Source organism: Crinia signifera, chromosome 1 (assembly GCF_055691185.1).
Source record: "Crinia signifera chromosome 1, ASM5569118v1, whole genome shotgun sequence".
NCBI lineage: Eukaryota > Metazoa > Chordata > Amphibia > Anura > Myobatrachidae > Crinia > Crinia signifera.
The window spans coordinates 240,506,653-240,529,120 of NC_139217.1; the positions used below are offsets into that span (position 1 = coordinate 240,506,653).

Sequence of the window (22,468 nt, forward strand, 5' to 3'; positions counted from 1 at the left end):
AATTTTCCGGCTATATAGACACATGAGGGCTTTTTTTTTGCGGGACAAGTTGTACTTTTTAATGGTACCATTTACTATACCGTATAATATTCTGGGGGATCAGGAAATAATTCAATGTGGGGTAAAAAAAAAAAAAAACGCCATTCCACAATTTTGCGCTGGTTACGTTTTTTTTGGAGTTCATAGTTCGTTTAAAATGATGGATTATCTTTATTCTATGGGTCGTTACTATTCTGGTGATACCAAACTTATATAGTTTTCGTTACGTTTTAGCACTAAAAAAAAAAATAGAAAATTTTACGGTTTTTCTAATTTGCGTCGCGTCGCCATGTTCTGCGGCTTATAACTTTTTTATTTTTCCACCTACGGACCTGGGTGAGGGCTCATTTTTTGCGGGCTGAAGTGTACTTTTTAATTAATACCATTATGGGATATGTGCGACTTTCTGATCTCTTTTAGTTACATTTTTTTGGGTAGGCGATGCGACCAAAAAACGTAGTTTTGGCGTTGGGAATTATTTTCCGTTTACGCCTTTAACCGTGCGGGATAACTAATGTTATATTTTAATAGATCGGACTTTTAGGAACGCGGCGATACCAAATATGTGTATTTTTTTTATTTTTTATTTATTTTTATTTGTGAAATGGGGAAAGGGGGGTGATTTGAACTTTTAATATTTATTTATTTATTTTTTAACTTTTTTTTTTTTTTTTTTTTTACTTTTACTACAAGGCCCCCTAGTGTACTTGACCACTAGGGGGCGCGATCGCCTGTACTAGGTTCAGCCATAGATCTCTATGGCTGAACATAGTGATTTTCAGCACTTCCTATTACATCCTGCCTCAGGCAGGATGTAATAGGTATGCTGACATGGCCAGCACAGGGGTCTACATTAGACCCCTGGCTACCATGGCAACCGATCGGCACCCTCCGATCTCGCCGCGGGGGGCCCCGATCGGCGCCGGAGGGGGGCGCCCCCCCCCCTCCGATCAGCTATTTAAGCACTGCGGGCGCTTTGCCCGCGGTGCTTAAAGGGTTAAACGGCCACGATCGGCGAACTCACCGCTCGTGGCCGTGAGAGCAGGTACCTGGCTGTAATATACAGCCATTACCTGCTCTCTTTCAAGCCAGCTCACTCCGTGAGCTGGCTTGATTCCCCCGCAACCGACACATGACGTATATATACGTCATGTGTCGGGAAGGGGTTAACTCACACCTACAAGATCAAAAGCTATTTCCCATAAAGGTAACACCCCCACATTCCAGTCCTGTATCATTTACCCTAATTTTTTTTTTAATTCACATAAAACCTGGCATGTCAGTATTTTCCTTATTGTTTTATAATGATGCCTGACTAATCATTGTCCGAGGTGCATTATAAAATCAACATTTTATTGTAAAACACATCGGTTGGTATGAGTCTAGAATATTGTTAGAGGATGAGCCTATTCAGTTGTAGTCACTTCAGTGTTTTAGTCTTGTTTGAACTTTGCATAGAACCAGGATTCTGAGGATGGGTATAGTTCTGTTGGCCATTGAAGTAACTAAAGAAAACTGGTCAATGTGTCTAATGGGCCCTACACACGTAGATTGTGTAGATCAGAATGCTCACTGATCACTAAGCACACAACACTTTACAGCGCTGTGTGCTGAGCGTTGTGTGTCAGGGTCAGTGTTCTCCGGGGAGAACACTGGCCCCGACCGACTAATAACCAGCATGCAGGTTATTAATAGGCGGTAGATTCCTCCACTTATCTATATCGCAGTTGCCCCTACATACACACACACAGCGATGTAGGGGCATTTTTGTGAGCAATGTAGTTAACTTAAATCGATCAGAAAATGCCCGCATATAGCTACGTGTGTAGGCCCCATTTGTTTTTGATCTATGCATTGAAATTTTATTTTCTGTTTTAAAGCTGCAATCCCATGAGGACCTATTTATACATCTCATTCTAGTTAGTTTAATATTTTGTTGTTTTCTGTTAAAGCTGCTCTTAGTGATTTTATACAGATGTGTCCTCACTACACCTTTCAGTTGAAGATGACTGCAATTCTATTAGCACCAGTGTCTTTTTTTCTTATTCATCTCTTTCTATCTGAATCCTATGCACAAACAGACTTTGCTGATTAAAATTAGATCTGTGTGTAACTACCGCTGCAACTACATACAAAATGATGCATTAGAGGGTGTTTTATAGGACTACAGCAGCTGTCACACACAGATCATAGCCATGTTTTATATTATTTTATCGCCAGAGTCTGCATTTTAATCAGCCGCCTCATTTTGCGAATAAGATGCATTTTAGTTGTAAAAGCTGCATACAATGAGGCATTGTGTTCGAGTCATGCTATGGAATAGCGCAACTACAAGGGCTGTTTTAAAGGAGGCTAGATGTATGTTGACACATCTGTAATACTGTATGCTAAATGTTATGCAACTGTACTGTGGCAAGTATGGTCATAATTATTTATTTATTAACAGTTTCTTATATAGTGCATACATATTCCGCAGCGCTGTACAGAGAATAGTTGAACATTCACATCAGTCCCTGCCCCAGTAGAGCTTACAATCTATATTCCCTACCACATGCACACACACACATTATAGGGTTAATTTTGTTGGGAGCCAATTAACCTACCAGTATATTTTTGGATTGTGGGAGGAAACCGGAGTACCCGAAGGAAACCCACGCAAGTACGGGGAGAATATACAAACTCCGCACAGTTAGGGCCATGGTGGGAATGGAACCCATGACCTCAGCGCTGTGAGGCGGTAATGATAACCATTACACCATCCCATATAGTGCGCAGTGAAAGATCATCTTTAGTACAGTATGATCCAGCTTTAGTCATTGATGGTATTTCTCTCAATGCTCAAGTCATAAGAGATCAGGGATTATTCATACAGTAGTTTGATAAGGATTTCAAAGTCTTTCTGCTCACAGCATGCCATTTATACTCCTTTCACATTACAGCTAAAACACGGTATATTGCCGATTTTATATGACTTTAAAACGTTTCTAGCTGTAATGTGAAAGGTCCAGAGAGAATTTACCGTTTTTAAAATACCTGTAATCCAAAACGGGTTAAAAGCAGTGTCCTACCCGTTTCAGAGCTAATCCATTTGTAGTGTAAATGGCTCTGGAATGGTATTTACAAGTCATGAGCAGGTCACAGAGGGTGATAGGCTATCTCCCTTGTGATCTCACTAGGCACAGGCAGGAAGTATAGAGCAGAGAGGAGCCTTTTTTTTAACCCAGTGCATACTGTGCAGGTGTTGGGATCATTTGGTCAACAGTCCTTAGGTCGACACTGTTGGGTCAACATGCTGGAAGGTCGACAGGTGTCTAGGTCAACATGGCAGAAGGTCTCGGTCGACATGAGTCTAGGTCGACATGGGGCAAGGTCAACATGGATTTATGTCGACACATGTGTTAGGTCGACATGTTTTTTTTTTTCACTGTTTTTTGAGCCGACATGTGCCGACAGGTGGTATTTCATGCCCTACCATCCACTAGGGCATGGTGGAGGAATAAAATAGTGCCCGAAGCATTGCGAGCGATGCGAGTGGCTGCGGTTCACTTCCAACTGTGTCCATGTCGACTGTCGACATTCGGGTCAAAAAAACAGCGAAAAAACCCAATGTAGACCTGACGCATGTGTCGACCTAAACCCATGTTGACCTTGTCCAATGTCGACCTACACACCTGTTGACCTTCACCCATGTCGACCTAGAGCCCTGTCGACCTTGCCCCCTGTCTACCCAACGGTGTCTACCTAAGTATGGTTGATCCACACCCTTTAAAATGACATCCACTGTTTTTTATGGGTGAAATGGGTTGAATGTGAATGGTACAAAAATGGTATTGAAATGGTAATATACCAGTTACAACATGTAATGTGAAAGGGGTTTAGACCCGTTTTAAGAAACGTTAACAAAAACGGGTTGAAAGCAGGTTTGTAATGTAAAAGCAGCATTACCTACACCAAATCATATGTACTGAGAAGAGAGACTTTGAAACCCTTATCACACTGCCTTTTTTTTTTCTCGGAGATCAGGTTCTATCTCCTCGTGACAAAGCACGATAGCTAAAACACATTTTCTAGACAACCCCACAGAGTTGTCCTTTAACAGGAATCCTTAACCCCTTCCTGACACAGCATGTTTTTGCCTTCCTGAGAGAGCCCTTTTTTTTCAAATCTGACATGTATCACTTAAGTGGGGATAACTTTTTTTTGCTTTTACTTATCCCAGTGATTTTGAGATTGTTTTCTCGTGACACATTGTACTTCAAATTAGTGGTAAATTTGGGTCGATACAGTCTGTGTTTTTTTGTGAAAAATACCAAAATGTCGTAAAAAAATGGAAAATTTAGCAATTTGCAAAATGTTAAATTTTCTGCTTGTGAGACAAATAATCATACCACTCAAAATAGTTAATAACTAACATAGACCATATGTCTACTTTATGTTTCCATCATTATTTCAACTTCCTTTTAATTTTTTTGGACACTAGGAGGCTTACAATATGAATAGCAAATTTTCAAGAAAATTTCAAACACTGATTTTTTTAGGGACCAGTTCAGTTCTGATGTGACTTTGAGGGACTTGTATGTGAGACACCCCCATAAATGATGCCATTTCAAAAACTGCACCCCTCACAGTATTCAAAACAGCATTTTGGAAGTTTGTTAACCCTTTAGGTGTTTCACAGGAATTAAAACAAAGTGTAGTGAAATTTCAAAATTTCATTTTTTTTGCAGATTTGCAATTTTAATACATTTTTCTAAGGAACACAGTAGATTTTACTAGAGAAATGTGACTAAAAATTGATTCCGCCAATTCTTTTGTTTTCATAAATCTCCTATATGTGGCCCTAGTGTGCACGTTGACCAAACCACAGGCTTCATAATAGAAGGAGCACCTACTTGATTTTGGAGCCTCCTTTTTATGAGATTATTTTTTAGGCACCATGTAGGTTTCTAGGCACCATAAGATGCTAAAAGTTAGGAACCCCCCCACAAGTGACCCCATTTTGCAAACTACACCCCTCAGGGAATTCATCTAGGGGTATAGTGTACATTTCAAACCCCCAGGGGTTTCACCAATTTTGATACAACTGGGCTGTGCAAATTAAAAATTAAATTTTTTACACAAAAATGCAGTTCTGGCTCAAAATCTTTCATTTTCATAAGGTATGAAGGAGACAAAGCACCCCAAAATCTGTGCCCCAATTTCTCCCGAGTATGGCAATGCCTCACATGCTACCAAAAAATACCAGTTGGGTGCATGGCAGGACTCAGAAGGGAAGGAGTGATATTTGGATTTTGCAGCACAGATTCTGGTGGAATTTTGGTGGGTGCTATGTCGCATTAGCAAGACCCCCAAAGCACCAATACAGTGGAACCCCCCCCACAAGTGACCCCATTTTGCAAACTACACCCCTCAGGGAATTCATCTAGGGGTATAGTGTACATTTCAAACCCCCAGGGGTTTCACCAATTGTGGTACAACTGGGCAGTGAAAATGAAAAATTAAATTTTTTACACAAAAATGCAGTTCTGGCTCAAAATTTTTCATTTTCACAAGGAATGAAGGAGACAAAGCACCCCAAAATCTGTGCCCCAATTTCTCCCGAGTACGGCAATGCCTCATGTGTGACCAAAAAATGGCAGGACTCAGAAGGGAAGGAGTGATATTTGGATTTTGCAGCACAGATTCTGGTGGAATTTTGGTGGGTGCTATGTCGCATTAGCAAGACCCCCAAAGCACCAATACAGTGGAACCCCCCCCACAAGTGACCCCATTTTGCAAACTACACCCCTCAGGGAATTCATCTAGGGGTATAGTGTACATTTCAAACCCCCAGGGGTTTCACCAATTTTGATACAACTGGGCATGGAAAATGAAAAATTACATTTTTTTTTACATAAAAATGCAGTTCTGGCTCAAAATTTTTCATTTTCAGAAGGTATGAAGGAGAAAAAGCACCCCAAAATCTGTGCCCCAATTTCTCCCGAGTACGGCAATGCCTCACATGTGACCAAAAAATACCAGTTGGGTGCATGGCAGGACTCAGAAGGGAAGGAGTGATTTTTGGATTTTGCGGCTCAGATTCTGGTGGAATGAATGGTGGGTGCTATGTGGCATTAGCAAGACCCCCGATGCACGGTGAAATGATGAACCTAATAATCCATAGATGTGTGGTATATTTTAAAACACTCCTTTATACATAGGCCGGGTTTGTCGGGGCAAGTGTCACACTGGAAAATAGTTTGCTTTCTTATTCCCTTTTTATAGCAAACTTTGCACCTTTTTTGTGTCCTGCCCTTTTTTCCAGTGGAGGGGATTTCATCAGGAAAATGCTGCCCTGGTACAATACGGGGGCCAGTACTAGAAGTACTGGGGCCCTCTGCCTGCTGGTTCCCAAATATTAGGCCCTTTATGACTTCCTCTTGAAAGTGCATAAATGTCCCCCTCTGGCTGGTAGAACGGAATAGCATGTAAGCGTTATACAGTGCCATCTGGATGATATACACGGCCAGCTTCTTGTACCAGATTTTTGTTTTCCGCAGGGCACTGTACGGCTTCAGTACCTGATCTGAAAGATCCACTCCGCCCATGTACCTATTGTAATCCAGGATACAATTAGGTTTTGAGGTGTGGGTACTGGTACCTCGTACAGGGACGGAGGTGGTACTGTCTCCGTGAATTGTTGTCAGTATAAGGACATCCCTCTTGTCCTTATATTTGACCAACAACATATTTTCGGTGCATATTCCCCTGCTTTCACCCCTTCTCATTACTTGGGCAATGTGCGTTTTTGGGAGGCCTCTTTGGTTCTTGCGCACAGTACCGCAAGCTGCTGTACCTCTTGAACCAAGGGCCTTAAACAGGGGGATGCTGGTGTAAAAGTTATCCACATAGAGGTGATAACCTTTATCCAGGAAGGGGTGCACTAAATCCCAGACAATTTTTCCACTAACACCTACGAGGGAGGGGGGGCATTCTGGCGGTTCAATTCTTGAATCCTTCCCTTCATATACCCTAAACCTGTGGGTGTACCCTGAGGTGCTTTCACACAGCTTATACATTTTTATGCCATACCTTGCCCTCTTACTGGGAAGGTACTGGTGGAATTTAACCCTTCCTTTAAAATGTATAAGGGACTCGTCTATGCAAATGAATTTATCTGGGATGTACATCTCTTCAAATTTGGCACTGAAGTGATCAATGACCGGCCTGACTTTGAATAGCCGGTCAAAGGTGGGATCATCTCTGGGTGGGCACTGTGCATTATCGTTGTAATGCAAAAATTTAAGGATTAACTCAAAACGAGTCCGGGTCATGGCCATACGGTAAAGTGGGGTGCTGTACAGAACATCTGTACTCCAATATTGCCTAATTTCTGGCTTTTTTACTATGCCCATATGAAACACCAGACCCCAAAACGTCATCATCTCTACTGCATCTACAGGGGTCCACCTAGCAAATGATGACGTGGGGTTTTGAGCAATAAACTGCTGGGCATATAAATTAGTTTGGTCCACCATTAAATTTATAAAATCATCAGAGAAAAATAATTTGAAAAAGTCAATTTCTCTGAGACCTGTGGAATCAAATTGGATTCCTGGGATGGCCAAAAACTCAGGAACCTGGGGCTCAAAATTGTCTGGTGGTGGGGTCCATACGAGATCAATTATTGGGGGGGGGTCTCAGCTGCTCTGCGGGGGCGTCTTTGAGGGGGGGTCCCTCATCACTAGAGGAGGAAGAGGAGCTTAAGATGAATCCTTCAAATTCCCCGCTTGCCTCACTGGCTGTGTCAGAGTCAGAGGCAAGCATGGCATATGCCTCCTCCGCTGAATACATTCTTCTGGATGACTGGGATGACATTTGGGATGCCATTTTTATTTTTGTGTTTCTGGTAGTGAAATGTTTCAACACGTGTATAGTGTAGGGGGGGTACAAACTTTATTTCAATGTAGTATGTAGTGTGTAGTGTGTATGTAGTGCAGGAAAAAAAAAAAAAAAAAAGGTCCTGCGCCAAAAATTAAGCACAGATGTTGGTCAGTAACGTCCGTCACTGAACAGCGCTCAAAGGCAACAGGAATTTGATCAAAAAAATTTGATCAAAAAAAATTAAAAAAAAGACCCCACAGCACCCTCAAAAAAAAAAAAAAAAAAGGTGATCAGTGATGCGACACTGATTACCAGTGAGGGGCAGCAGGTGCACAACCTTTGGTGCAACTGACAGTGCAACTGGCAGGTATATATAAAAAAAAAACCTCTGCACCCCCAAAAAGTTGCTGATCACCTCAGATATAGTGATCAGCACAAAAGGGGGGGGCAGCAGACACAAAATATAGCACTCTCTATCACTCTCTGTCACTATCTCTCTCTATCTCTCTCTATCTCTCTCTATCTCTCACTCTATGACACTGCAGCAGCAGCACTGACAGTTATATATATAAAAAATAACCCCTGCACCCCCAAAAAGTTGCTGGGGGTGCACAAAAGGGGGGCAGCCGACACAAAATATAGCACTCTCTATCACTATCTCTCTCTATCTCTCTCTATCTATCACTCTGACACTGCAGCAGCAGCACTGACAGTTATATTTATAAAAAAATAACCCCTGCACCCCCAAAAAGTTGCTGGGGGTGCACAAAAGGGGGGCAGCAGACACCAAATATAGCACTTTCTATCACTATCTCTCTCTATCTCTCTATCTCTCACTATCTATCACTCTATGACACTGCAGCAGCAGCACTGACAGGTATATATATATATAAAAAAAAACCTGCGCCCCCAAAAAGTTGCTGATCAGTTTATTTATACTGATCAGCACAAAAGGGGGGGGCAGCAGTCAGTTGCACACGCAGTACAGCTGTATATATATAAAAAATATATAGCACAATCTGTCACTATCTCTCTATAACTCTATCACACTGCAGCAGCACAAAATATAGCACTCTGTCACTAGCCCTCTCTCTCTCTCTCTCTCTCTCTCTCTCTCTCTATCTCTCTCTCTCTATCTCTCTCTATCTATAACTCGAACACACTGCAGCAGCACAGCAGCACAACACAGCACAGCACAACACAGGAAGTCACAAGAAGTAACAAGATCCAGGAACGCTACAAGCAGTGATCAGGTAAGTGTTTGTTTGCAAGGATCAGGTCAGTATATCGCGGCAGATAGGCACGGTGACCGCACTGCACGCAATTCCAGACCGGAATGGCGTCTGCAGTGCAGTCACCGTTAGTTTAAATCACCCTCCATGGCTGTGATTGGTTCGTCGGTCCGACGAACCAATCACGGCCTTTGGGGGGCGGGTTGGGTGAGGTGGGGTGACACCAGTGTCACCCTTACACCCCGTGGTGATTGGTGCTGTACTTTACAGCACCAATCACCACCGATCCCTGTGTCACCGGCGAACGTTATTCGCCGGTGACACAGAAAACGCTGTAATTGGCTGTTCACACTGAACAGCCAATCACAGCGATCGCCGACGGGGGGGCGGCATCGCAGCCCCCCCTGGGCATGCAGGGACATGTCTGCTGTCAGGGACAGCAGACATGTTTAAACTGTCACCGCGTCTATAGACGCGGTGACAGTTTAAAGCCATGACGTACATTTACGCCATGTGTCAGGAAGTACATCCCGGCCATGACGTAAATGTACGTCAAATGTCGGGAAGGGGTTAAAAAATAGGACATATAGTAGGTACAAAACTTGGAGGGCCTCTTCATCATGCTATGGCGATTTGTATGCAGTGCATACAATCACCAGAGCAATTCAATATTGCTCTGGTATGAAGACAGCTGATCCAAAGATTCCTAGCACTGCTCCTTCAATAGAGGGGAAGAATAAAATGGCCTAGTGTGACTCGGCAGTGCTAGTGCGCTTATGTGAACTGGGGTTCATACGTACAAAAGAACCCTTCATCCAGTGAATATTGCCAAATGGGCGGAGGCATCCAGATGGATCCCTCTTCGCAGCCCCTGTACTCATGCTCATGGTATGTCTCAGGTTCTAATCTCCATAAATGTAGGCAGGGGTGGATCCAGGAGAAAATGACAGGGGGACACCATAATAGAAGAGGGTTTGGGAGGGGGAGGGTGTTAGTGCTGCCAGTGTACATGCCTAGGGAGAGGCGAGAGAGAGGAGAGCAGAGAGAGGGTGGGAATGGGATTAAAAACCGGCCCTGGCATTTTAAAGTACACAGGCCCACCTTGGTGACAAAAAGGATATAGTTGTGTGCACGATGAAGGCACGCTCTGGAAAAGGGGGTGTGGCCACTCAAAAGGGGACGTGTCCCTGAGTGTAGTGTTCCATACCATATACAACTTGTAAACAAAATTCACATAATGCCACATGGATTGTGCCAAAATTCATATAATGTTACACGGATTGTGCCAAGATTCACATAATGCCACAGAGATTAAATCAAAATGGTACTTGTTTAGTTTCACTGCGGCAGCATGGCCGCCGTGAACTTCCGGGTGCGGCGCTCACCAAACTATCTAAAATAAAGGAAATTAACTCTATGCCAACGTAGATAGTTCATACTACTACTATCCACGTTGGCATAGAGTTGATTTTAGATAGCGTGGCGAGTGAAGCGAGCCCCGCAAGGGGACTCAGACATATGGCCGCTGCCGCCGTGAAACTAAACAAGTACCATCAAAATTCACAATATGCTTCATGAACTGGGACATTGCACGCCAAAGGCATGCATTAAAAATGTACACCATAATGGCCATTACATGTTAAAGCACACAGCATAATGTCCATTATGCATTATGCCAAACACCATAATGCCTATTAAAAATGATGCTACATAAGTGCTGCTTACCTACATGCTCATTGCCAAGGGTTCCATGCTCATTGCCATGTGGGATTACATGATCCTTGCCAAGGGGGGAATACATGCTTGTGGTAACTGGGGGACAGCCACCGCCAGGCAGAAGTGACAGCCATTGACAGTCAGGCAAAGAGTGGGGGGCTGCCCGGCTGTATTCAGAGCACTGCAGGTCCTGGCTATTTGAAATAATACCCCTTTCACACCAGAAAATGCAGGGATTTACCAGGGAATATTGTCCCAGGATCATGCAGGGACATTCCCGGGTTGGCCCATTTTACACCAGCCCAGTCCCTGCATTTTCTGGTGTAAGGGGGAGAGAAAACCAGCCCCTCCCCTCCCTTTTAACCATATATCTCTTTTAACCAGCTATACCTGTATCTTTGGAACCAACTGACCCATTTACATTTTGTAGTTGGCTTCAAATGATTTTTCCCGTGAAACTGGGGTGGTTGGTTCCAGAGTAATCTGCCCTCAAAGAACATGAACAGCCATGAAATTACATTTCAGAAATAAAAAACTCTGTTTACCCACAATATCTCCGGACCCATATGGACCTGCCTGGTATCAAAAGGCCCAGCGATTTTGGGTTTGAATGAGATCAACCACGAGTTTCTGTGATGCCGCGGGGTGAAATGGCAGCCGTCTGAACTGGGTGGGGGTCAGAATTATCGGGTCCCATGTTATCCTATGGGGAAAACTTTCTAGCTTTGTCTGGCGATATCTCCGGTTACCGGGGGCTAGTGACACGGGGCTGGGCTCGTTGGAAAGCCCCGGTCCTCAGCTATGTCTAAAATAGACCACCCATGAATGTAGGTCCCCTTACTAGTGTTTGGGGACAGCTTGCCACATTGAGGCATGAATGGCCCAGAAACTTCATTTCACATTTTCACTACATTGAAGATGGATCTTGTGGTTAAACCCCCTCAGTATAATTTCACCTTTGCTATACATTGTGTAGGTAGATTAAGGCCTCTCCCCTCCAGACCGTTATTTAGAGGTGCAGAGCTTGACTTCCCTGTAGATGTGGAGAGGGGAATGGGTGAGGGCCATTCTCTATCCTTTTTTGTTGCACTGATCAGAATGCTGTATCTCCATTATTTACCAGAATTAGCCCTGGCAAAAGTCTCACTCCTACTATGTGTTTGTGTGTATGCTGGGGCAGAAAAAAATAGAAGGTGCTTGGTATAGGAAAAGATTTGAGGACTATAAATGAGTCATGCACAAGGATGCTGGGGAGGAAATTTAATTGCATAGAGGTGCATGAATTAAAGTTGGCATGAAGTGATTACAAAGAAGGTAAGATGGGCTGTGTTACCTAATGCCTTTAAATTCAGGTTCAATGTCTGTTTGAAACTGAATTTACTGAATGTGCGACCTGGCTTGCAAACCCTTTCACACTGACGTCTCGACCTGGCATAAAGCCGGATGGATGACGACATTGGGAGGCGGGGCTGGGAGATGAGAGCACCTCCCAGCGGCGGCCTCTGTATTGCAGTAAACGGGACTCATCGACTTACCTGGCTGAGTGAAAGTAAGGTGATCACAGTATGTTATAGGCTATAGCCTGTATTTGTATGTTGCTGTAGGCTCTACGCTCTTACCTAGCATTGGCAGTGGGGCCTAAACCCATCAGACTGACTAAGGGTCAAGTAGGATATTTGATGTTATTTGAATTGAATCAGTGAGAAAGGAAAGGACAATTTTTGGAATGAAATACATACAGTTACCGGCAGTGGGGATGCTGGCAGTCAGAATACAGATGCCGGGATCAAGACTGAGGGAATACCGACAGGGGTCCGGTAAGTATACATTCATTACCCCTGCTCCCCTAACCCTCTCTCCCTGCACAGGCGTTACCTCACCCTCCCCGCTATTGCCTAACTGTAACCTACCAAACCCTAAGTCTCCCAGAAGGGCCTAAACCTAACCCCTCCAACCTAACGTTAACCTGCCCCACATATTAGTTTCTTTTGTGATGTACATTCTAAAAAAAAAGCATATGTTCGTTCATATGCATGCCTGTGAGTCCTCCTAAACCGGTTCCTTTTCTTCACTCTATTATTCTTCAAGAACTTTCCTAATGAAGCACAGCAAAATATTGCACAAATGCCCTAATTGCAGGTGAGCTGATCCAGAGACACCAGGGGGAGTAGGAGTCAATGATTATTTCCATTCAGAAAACCATTAATAGTCAGCCTGCCATGCGTTTCAGCACTGCATCCTGATGCTGGGAATATATTAACTGTCACCCCTGTGAAATATAGGAGGCCCAGAGGAAGCCATTACAGGCAGCGAGTGTGACGGGAGGAGGTGATTTACGAGATGCCGGAATAATCCGGCGAGCCAGTGAGGACAGATTGCGTTTGCAGGAGTAAGACAGCAGGATATGGGGAAATGATGCATGTTTATGGACAGGTGAAATGAACAGCTAGGTTGGCTTTAAATCTCCTTATTAAGCGCAGGTGGAATAACAAGGCTGCGGTTTGGGGATCATTGAGCTGGGACCTCATTAGCAGCACAAGCAGCATTTGCCAGGATGCATGGAATTATGTACGATACTGTGTCCTAGTGCTGAAAGTTCCAGCTTCAATTGACAACCTCATTTATTACATTTAGATATGGCATCTCATTATAAGTGCTAAGTGTATTTTGTGTTTATCATTTATCTTGAGTTCTGTACGTTTTAACGAAGTTGTTGTTCTCCCAGGAGAGGGTTCTACTGGTGATGGCTCAGCTTGTCTGAGAGATTGTGACATCTAGGACTGTTGCGTGTTACAGCAGCATAATCCTCTCCTTGTCTACAGAAAACTGGCCATAAATTTGTGGTTCTAGGTTTTGGCTATACAGTATGTAGGATAGAAATGTAAAATAAGATCGACACATGGCAATACAAGATATCAGTGCAGACTAGTGTGCAGTAGTATAATAGGCACAGTTTGTGATCTCAGCAGAACATAGAAGCAGAACAGGTATGAAATGGGTCATTATCCCAGGTTTTATTTTGTGCAGCTCCCTTTAGATACTGCTTGCGAAAAGTTATGGGACTATTATCTTATGAAAAGTTGTTAACCATATGTGTTCTCACCGACTGGTGTCCATTGGGTACTTGTTTCCTAGCACAGCACCCACGATATTAAGTTGTATGGCATCTCATCGCATCGCATGCGGGCGTATAGCATGCGATACAATTAAAAATCGTATATGGGCTTATACAATTTAAAATCGCATTAGCACCCTAATGCAGGGCTCGACAAATACCGGGGGCCAGGTTGCCACGGCGACCAGATATTTTGCAGGGAGGGAGGAAGCAGAATCTGGTCGTCGGCAGCCCGACCACCCGTCTCCCCCGTCCTGTCAGGCCAGCGCAGCACGGTCCCCGACCCCCCGGCCAGCCCGTGTCAGGCACAGGCTGGTATAAGAAGATGCGCTGCCCTTGTCAAAATGTTTAAGAGCGGCGGCCGCGGGTCCCATCAGGGAGAGACTGCTTACCGCCAGCAGCTCCGTCCCTGCCTCTGCCCGGCCGGAGTTATGTCCCCTTACACCCTGCTGCGGGAGCTCCGTGACCGCCCCCCTCCCCCACCGTGGCCCGGCGCTGGAGCTCCGTCTCTGTCCCCCTTCCGCATTGTTGCAGGAGCTCCGTCCGTGAGAGCCCCCCCCTCCACCAGGCAGTGTGAGCTCCGTGAGAGCCCCCCTCCGCCAGGCCATGTGAGCTCCGTGAGAGCCCCCCCCTCTGCCCCGTCCATGTGAGCTCCAGCCTCCATGACATCCCTCCCCTCTGCCCAGCCACCGGTGCTCCATCCCCCCTTTGCCCGACCACCACAGAGCACATTATGGATGTGTCACTACTGGGGGGGGGGGGGGTAGGCATTAGGGAGTGGTACTGTGGAGGAGCATTACCTGGGGCATGTGTGTGGCCAGGGCCGGAGGTAGAGGGGCTGGGTGTTTTATTAGGAGGAGGGAGAGTTTGCCTGTAACTGAATTTTCACCAGCTGTACCTGCCTGGCATTTTGACCCCTGGCATCAAGCATGCAACCCCTGGCAATGAGCATGTAGGTAAGCTGCACTTATGTGACATAATATGTACTAAGCATGTGGTATTATATGTAATGGGCATTACAGTGTGGCTTAATGTGTAATGGGCATGCCGTTGTTTTGTAGAATGTGTCATGGGCATTACAGTGTGTGGCATAATGTGTAATGGGCATTATGGCACGTGTAGTGGGCATTATGGCACGTGTAGTGGGCATTATGGCATGTGGAATAACGTAATGGGTGTGTGACATGTGTAATAGGCATTGCGTTGTAAAATTTTCGCCGCCTTCGGCGCGCACTGCCCCTATTTTTAGTTTGTCTGGCTCCTACACTTTCATCCTGGCTCCTAGATTTTTTTAAGAATTTGTCAAGCCCTGCCCTAATGGGTGCTTAAAATGTTAAATACACCCCCAGTATTGACGTTAACCCGAAGCGTGGCGAGCGCAGTGAGCCCGCGAGGGGCGGCGGTACGCGTCCTCTGACCTTTTCATACCCCCACTATCCACGTCGACGTGGAGTTGATTTTATATAGTGTGGCGAGCATAGCGAGCCACCGAGCCCGAAGTGTGGCGAGCGCACGCGCATTACTTACACATGTATTCCGCGTCCCCTCGTGGGGCTCGGTGGCTCGCTGCGCTCGCCACACTATATAGGATCAACTCCACGCCGACGAGGATAGTGGGGGTATGAAAAGGTCTTAGGACGCGTAACGCCGCCGCTCGCCACGCTTCGGGTTGGCGTTGATAGTACAGGTGGCGTGGGGGTGCTTTTAACATTGTAAGCACCTATTACGGTGCTTATACAATTATTTATCTTATAGGGGGCACAATTAACATTGAAAACACCCATTAGGGTTCTTATACAATTTAAAATCATACACCATTGTATATGCCATACAATGGCATACAATTCGATGGTATACAATTTAAAATTGTAGAACATCGGCTAACATCGCATTGCATGCCATCGTATGCCTTCTGGTATGCGATGCGATGGTCGCCGTGCTAGGAAACAAGTACCGTCCATTGTAGTAGGTTTATAGCCATGTACTAGCTGATATTGCTCTATGAGCAATATCAGCATTGTTTCCCTCTGAACTCCAGTGCAAACTTTATTCAGTGTATACACGAACGATATTGTTAACTAATATTGCTCAGTGACAACACCAGGACCCAAAGAGGACCTGCGGATGGGGGTCATTAACAATGTACACACTGGAGGCTTCAAAAAAATAAGATATTGCTTTTAATTTCATGTCTAGTGTCTATGTGGCTTAAGACCGCAAAATAGAGTTAATATTTTATATTGTGTTTTTTTTTTTTTTTTTTTTTTTGTGTGTGTGTTCTAGTCCTTCAGTTATTTATGAATATGTGCCCGAGTCAGAGATGGGCACACTGTCAGTGTTGTACACAGTAGAGCAACATTTTCCCACTGTGCGGGTGAATAAAACACACCGATTGTGCAAAAGTGATTGACAAGTGATTCCCATTTGTAAAAGGTAACTGGATGGGGTGGTGACTCAAATGTAGCAGTGTCACAACTGTAAGGGGGTGTCACGGCTTGCGACTGTTTTCTAACAGCCTTGCATCTTAATGCTAACAGCCGATTATATGGTTGCGCAGGTGGTCGATGTTTGACCGATGTTTGAGTTTTTGAATGCAATTGAGCGTCTCTATACAAGTCCTGTTGGCTTTGCAGATTTTTGCACACAAATTCCATGTTTAAATTGGGCGTTCTTTACCTCTGCATTGTAACAAATGATTTGTTAAATAGGTCACACGCTTGCTTCCTTTCCTGCAACGTGAACCCACCCGCAGATTCTGTGAAAAATGATAGTTGTACATGTGGACTGTGAAGGGGCTATCGTCAGTGTGGGTATTTCCTGCATTCCCCTGAGCATGACATGAGGAGACTGTTCCTGTCCTGTACTGGTCTCTTAGCCAATAATTAGGCCACCTATTCTTTCTGCACAGAAGTCTGTCTGTGCTAAGGTCTATAAAAATACTGTGCAGAGCAAGGCTAGAAACATGATCTCAATAGGGGAATTTACTACAGCTGAAATGTGTAGTGTAACATAATGGGCAAATGAATCTGCATTAGTGTGGACATGTTAATCGAATGCAGTACATGGGCTGTTGTGTCCTCTGCTGGACCTTTTGCAGAATACAGTTTTACAGTATAGTGGTCTTTTATGTATTCCATTCTATAATATTGTAGTTAGCCTATATAGTAGCCTATGGGCAGCGTCTCCTATTGTCCTGCGTAACTCAACTTAACCTGTGCAAACTACTGGTCGTGCTGTGTTTGGGTATCCAAAAGCTGGACTTGTGGCAGATTTATCCTCCCCACCTTTGCAAGGTTCAAGATGGAATAATGGGCAACTGCGGAACTCGTGCCCAGCTGCACAAACTATTGAATAACACAGCGGTTCTGAGACTGTGGGTCCTGATCCCCAAGTGGGTCCCGATCTTCTCAGTATGGGGTCACAACTATTCAAAAATCTGTTGAATTGTTTATTTTAGACTCCTCCCATCATTTTATGCCTCCACAATACTGCCATGCAGGTGATCTCTGATGACTACACCTGTTATGTGATCTTCTGCAGTAACTTTCTTAGGTCCCGTAATTATTTTTATTGTCTGATGGGGTCCCAGAGCAAAATAGTTTGAGGACCACTGGAATAACACAATGATCGTTGCGGCCAAGATAAAACAATTTAATTCACTCACCCATCCCTATCCATCCAGGCCCTAAAATTAGTTTCTCTGGGAATAACTGAATAATATGAAAAGATAGTGGGCATAAGCAGCCTAAGTTAGATGTGGTTGGAGTGGTGTGGTCTGCTATGGGCAGCAGCAGGAAACATCTGATCTAAGTAGACTCATGAATGCATTACTGATCTGTGCTGCATCCTAGGACACAGCATTGGATCACCTGTGACACCATTGGACGGCTGTGTGACCCATGGACCTGCAAAGTAGACAGTAATTCTGTCCTTCAACATAGCTCTTGGCCTCAGCACTCCCCTAAAATGGCAGCAATTGCCTCCGTTCAGTGAGACAACGGCCTAGCAACCCCCAGGCGGCTGCAAATTGCCAGTCTACTGATTGCAGCCATAGGGCATCCAACAACGACCTTTACTGCACAGAGATTTGTTTATTCCACATAATTAATAGAATGGCAGAGGACACTGAAAGTATGAATTGGTTATGAACAACTTACCCCTGTAGCGGATGCACAGAAGGTGAATACCTATTAGCAGATTGTTGTTGTTTACTAGGGCACAGCTGATTTGAGGGGCCTGTAGCTAGCCAGTCTCTAATGCTGTCAGAGACTACGCAATGCCGGTCCCCCTGCCACCGTGCACAACAAGCATTTAACCCCCTATGACAGCAAGCATGTATTCCCCTCTCGCAAAAAACAATCCCATATAGCAAGCATGTAACCCCTGGCAATGAGCTTATAGGTAAGTGGCACTTACCTAACAATGCGATTAATCACAACAATTTCATGCGATTTAATCGCAATTAAAAATTGTAATTGTTGCCCACCACTTATCTGTATAGATAAATAGAGAAATAAATAATATAACATATAAAAAAAATATAAACTACTTTCCTGCTGCAGGCCAGCCCCTACACCTGGCTTCCGGGGAAGAGTATAGTAACCGGACCTATTTAATGAAGCGAGGACCAAATGCAAATTTACGCAACACAGCCCATAAGTAGTTCCATTCTACCATATTAAAGGCCTTCCCCGCATCCAAGAATATACCCATGGCCACCACAGCAGGGCAGGAGCTGCTGCAGCAGCCAGAGCAAGTCTCCAACTATCCACCAACCCTTGCCAACCACAGCAGGGCAGGAGCTGCTGCAGCAGGTACAGAAGATCCCGAAAACCCTCAATGAAAAGCAAGCAATCAAGAGAAAATATAATTGACTGGGGATCGATCTCACATGGATTTCATAACGATATCTACAGCATTCGATTCACAGACCACTCTGCCGATGAGTCGCTTATTAATTTTAGTTTGTTTTGTAAAGTGAAAATGTTTTTCATTTAATGGACCCTTATAGGCCTTTGAGGGCCCACTTAAGGGAGTCTGTTTATTGAGTTGTATTCAGAAAGCCATAAGCTTTCCAATGACATATCACAATGTATAAAAACAACAGAAATAGCATGGACCCTTTTGACAGCACCCATAAGGGCTCGTCGGATTAAACCCATCTTCAAACTTAGATCGTCCCGTAATCTGTTTAGATAGTGTTCAAAGATTGAAGACGATTAGTTAATATGTTCGAGAGTTATCGTGGAAAATCCATACACACATACAAAAAACATTGTTCAATTATACTTATGTAGATTGTAATATGTAGCTCATAAGCATATCGAAAATGGCAAGAAATACTGACTATTCTAAACCCGCATTCATATATCATAGTCCAGAAAGACTTATAACTATTGTAGAAAAAGGTAGAAATTCTTCTACCTTCATTTCACAAGCTCAAATGACCAAACATCCACAGGAGTTATAGTTATCACTGCCATGTGTGTATTCACCAAAGTATGAAAGATGGTTGATCAAATGGTCAAGTTACAAGTACACAACAAAATTGGAGCTTGAATGTAATAACAGATGCTTACAGTTCCTTGGTAATTATCTATTAGAAGGGTATCTAGGTATATGTAGTATACCAGGTTAACACCCTTACATACTGTATACTAAATGTTATTCAACCTTCTCAGACTTTAGACTCCAAATATTAGCAAAACAAAGTCACACTGGTTTTTATGTTGAGCTTTTTCTACTGCATTTCATATAGGGTCACTCAATCAGCTGATTCTCATCCAGGTCCCATCCGTTCAGGATGGTAATGTACTTCCACATTGCACAGTTCTGGGTAGAGGAGCCTGTAGCGGCAAGCGGTGCCATACAAGATCCCCTCAGCTGTTGCCCTGCTTCTGTGGTCTCTCATCTGCTTTGTAGAAGAGATGCACCATTCCTCCTTGCTCCCCAAATCCACTTGAATGTCTGGTGGATCCCCGATGCCGCACAGGAGAGCACCATGGTAGCAGACTAGTAACAGACACTTGGCCAAGCGCACTTCAGAAGTGCAGGGCTCCAGCAATTTCCGCCCTGCTCACGCTCAGAACCAGCCAGCCACCAAGGGGTAGAAGGGTCTACATGCATGGGACATTCTTGCTTGGGACATTCTTAATGCTTTATTAGTCGTCTGAATGTTTTTCTATTATTCTAAGTTGAGTCCTCCAATTATAGCCAGAATGAAGAGACTATATAACTTTTTTTTATAAATTGTTTATATAGGCACTGGAGTCCTGAAAAAGAAAGTACTGAACCAAGGCAAGGGTCCTGAGAGCAGACCAAGAAAAGGGCAAGATGTCACTGTGTGTGTGAAGGTTATGCTGGAGGATCGCAGTGTTGTGGAAGAGAATGAGTGCCTCACTTTTACTCTGGGAGATGGTGATGTATTGCAGGTGAGACAGCCTGTAGATAGAAATCTACTGTAAGAGCACAATATATGTAGCCATATAGGAAAAGGTTTGTAAAAAATGTTCATTATATATGACTCTTTATATAGTGAGAAAGCTCATTCATTATTAAAGATGTGCTGTAACATATACAATATCCGACTGTTTGCACTATAAGATAAATCACATGTAGGTGGTACAGGAGAGATTGTGCCCTCCTATCCTGGATATTCCATACCACAGCTTTCTACAGGAATGCCTACTCACAATATATTTCCGGCACACTAGATACCTTGACGGTCCACCTAAATGTCTACATTTCCAATAACTGCTAAAACCTGTGTTTGGTGGACGCCTGCCTCATTTTGCCCAGTGCTAGCTAATATCCACACTTTGGATTGGGGGATTGCGGTCTTCTCTCATGAAAAATGTATGTTTTGGTGGATAAAAACTGAAGTCAATCGCCACAGAATGCTGTCCGACCATCCTATCTGCAAGCTGTTGGGAATTCCGGATTCTCCCAAACTGGAGGACCAGGATCTCACAGACCTTCTAAAAACAAAACATAAAATTATCTGATACTACAGCAATGATTGTATAAGCATCATTCCATTCGATCACTACTGCCTATCCAAAGAGCCGTAGCAGCAGAGATTTTCATTGTCAAAATGTATGGCTTTTCTTTGGTCCATGGTTTTGAGTTAGGAAAACTTAGCGTTTTCTTCTTCTTTATCCATACACACAAATAACAGGTTGGAAGATAATGAATTGCTGCATACTGTGGAGGTGTCTCGACAGTGCGTGGCTTAAATATACATTTTATTCTAAAACCTAAATTCTCACTGGGTGTACAGCCACACTCCAGTGTGCAGCCATATACCTCCCACTCTCTGGTGACCTCTGCGGTTGGGAGGTATGCTAACCTCAGGTGACCTTTTTACATATATTTCCCATATTGTGGAATTTGTCTGCTACGGTACACTAAATCTAACTTATCATTCAAAATCACTTCTGCTTGCACCCAAATATTACAATAGTGAGGGGAAAGGTGGCAGGGGGAGATCATTGCACAGAGTTTGGTTTTCTGTTTGCAGTAATATTTCTCTTTCAATGGTCCTGGTGACACAGCTCAACACTGGGATGTAGGAGGGTCCGAAGGAGCCAGGCACCTATCCTAAAGTTTTAGAGGGTAGGCTCCTCCCCTACTGCATCCCTGGACTCTTCAGTTCGTGTTAGGTGCCCACTGGAGTGGGTGCTATTCTAAAGGGCTGCAGGAGCAGCCGAAGAATTAGAGTAGTTAGGGGATTTTTATTGTTTTATTAACTTTTACCCTAGCTAGGTAGGCACAGTGTGAGGATTCTCATAGTGAATCCTCACACTGCTAGCGCAGCAGGAGCTGACAGAAGCGCGTCCTGTCAGCTCACTGTGCACAGGGGAGACACTGTCTGGTCTCCCTGTGCAGCGCTTATAGCCTTTTCTAAAAGGCTGCCTGGGCTCCGGAGTACCCTGAAACCGGCTCCACATTTAGGTGGGGATCATGGGGGACAGGCGCTCCGTGATGGCGGCGGCCATTTTATGCGGAGCTTACACGCTGAGCTCCTAGATGAGAGGACAGCAGCGTTGTGACAGGCATGTTCCAAGTGATCCCCAGTTGAGGGGGAGACACTGGAACTAGGAAATCCTAACTGAGGAGCGGCTTGCTGGGGGTGGTTGGCGCCAAAAGGTCACGGACCCCGCAGCAGCAGGGACCTGTGGTCTCTTCCTTCACTCTGACTTTGGCGCCTTTCAGAACGCTTGCAGCGGAGCTGAGCTGGCTTACTGATCCTGGCAGAGTGACTTGGATTTCCTGGGCATCGCTTCCCCGCAGTTGAAACCAACAGACAGATAAGTGACTGAGTGCATTGCCTCTGTATAAACGCTTGTACATTGTTTGCACTGTGTATACTGATAGATATACATTTATCACTTGCATCATGTCTGAGCATCAGGCTGTGGTTTTGGGGGAGGGAGCCCTTAGTGCACTGAGCGCGTGCAATGTTTGCACACAAAAGTTTGTCCCTGAGCAGATGGCCAAGGGG

The 22,468-nt window shown here is 44.4% G+C and overlaps 1 protein-coding gene across 3 annotated transcripts in view; it reads left to right on the forward strand.

Moving 5' to 3' along the window:
* FKBP8 (FKBP prolyl isomerase 8) overlaps positions 1-22,468 on the forward strand; it is a 114,864-nt gene that overhangs the window by 32,568 nt on the left and 59,828 nt on the right. For all 3 annotated transcript variants that reach the window (XM_083179447.1, XM_083179448.1, XM_083179449.1), the window contains exon 3: positions 20,227-20,396. In XM_083179447.1, coding sequence (XP_083035573.1) covers positions 20,227-20,396 — 170 coding nt within the window. The remainder of the gene's footprint in view (positions 1-20,226; positions 20,397-22,468) is intronic.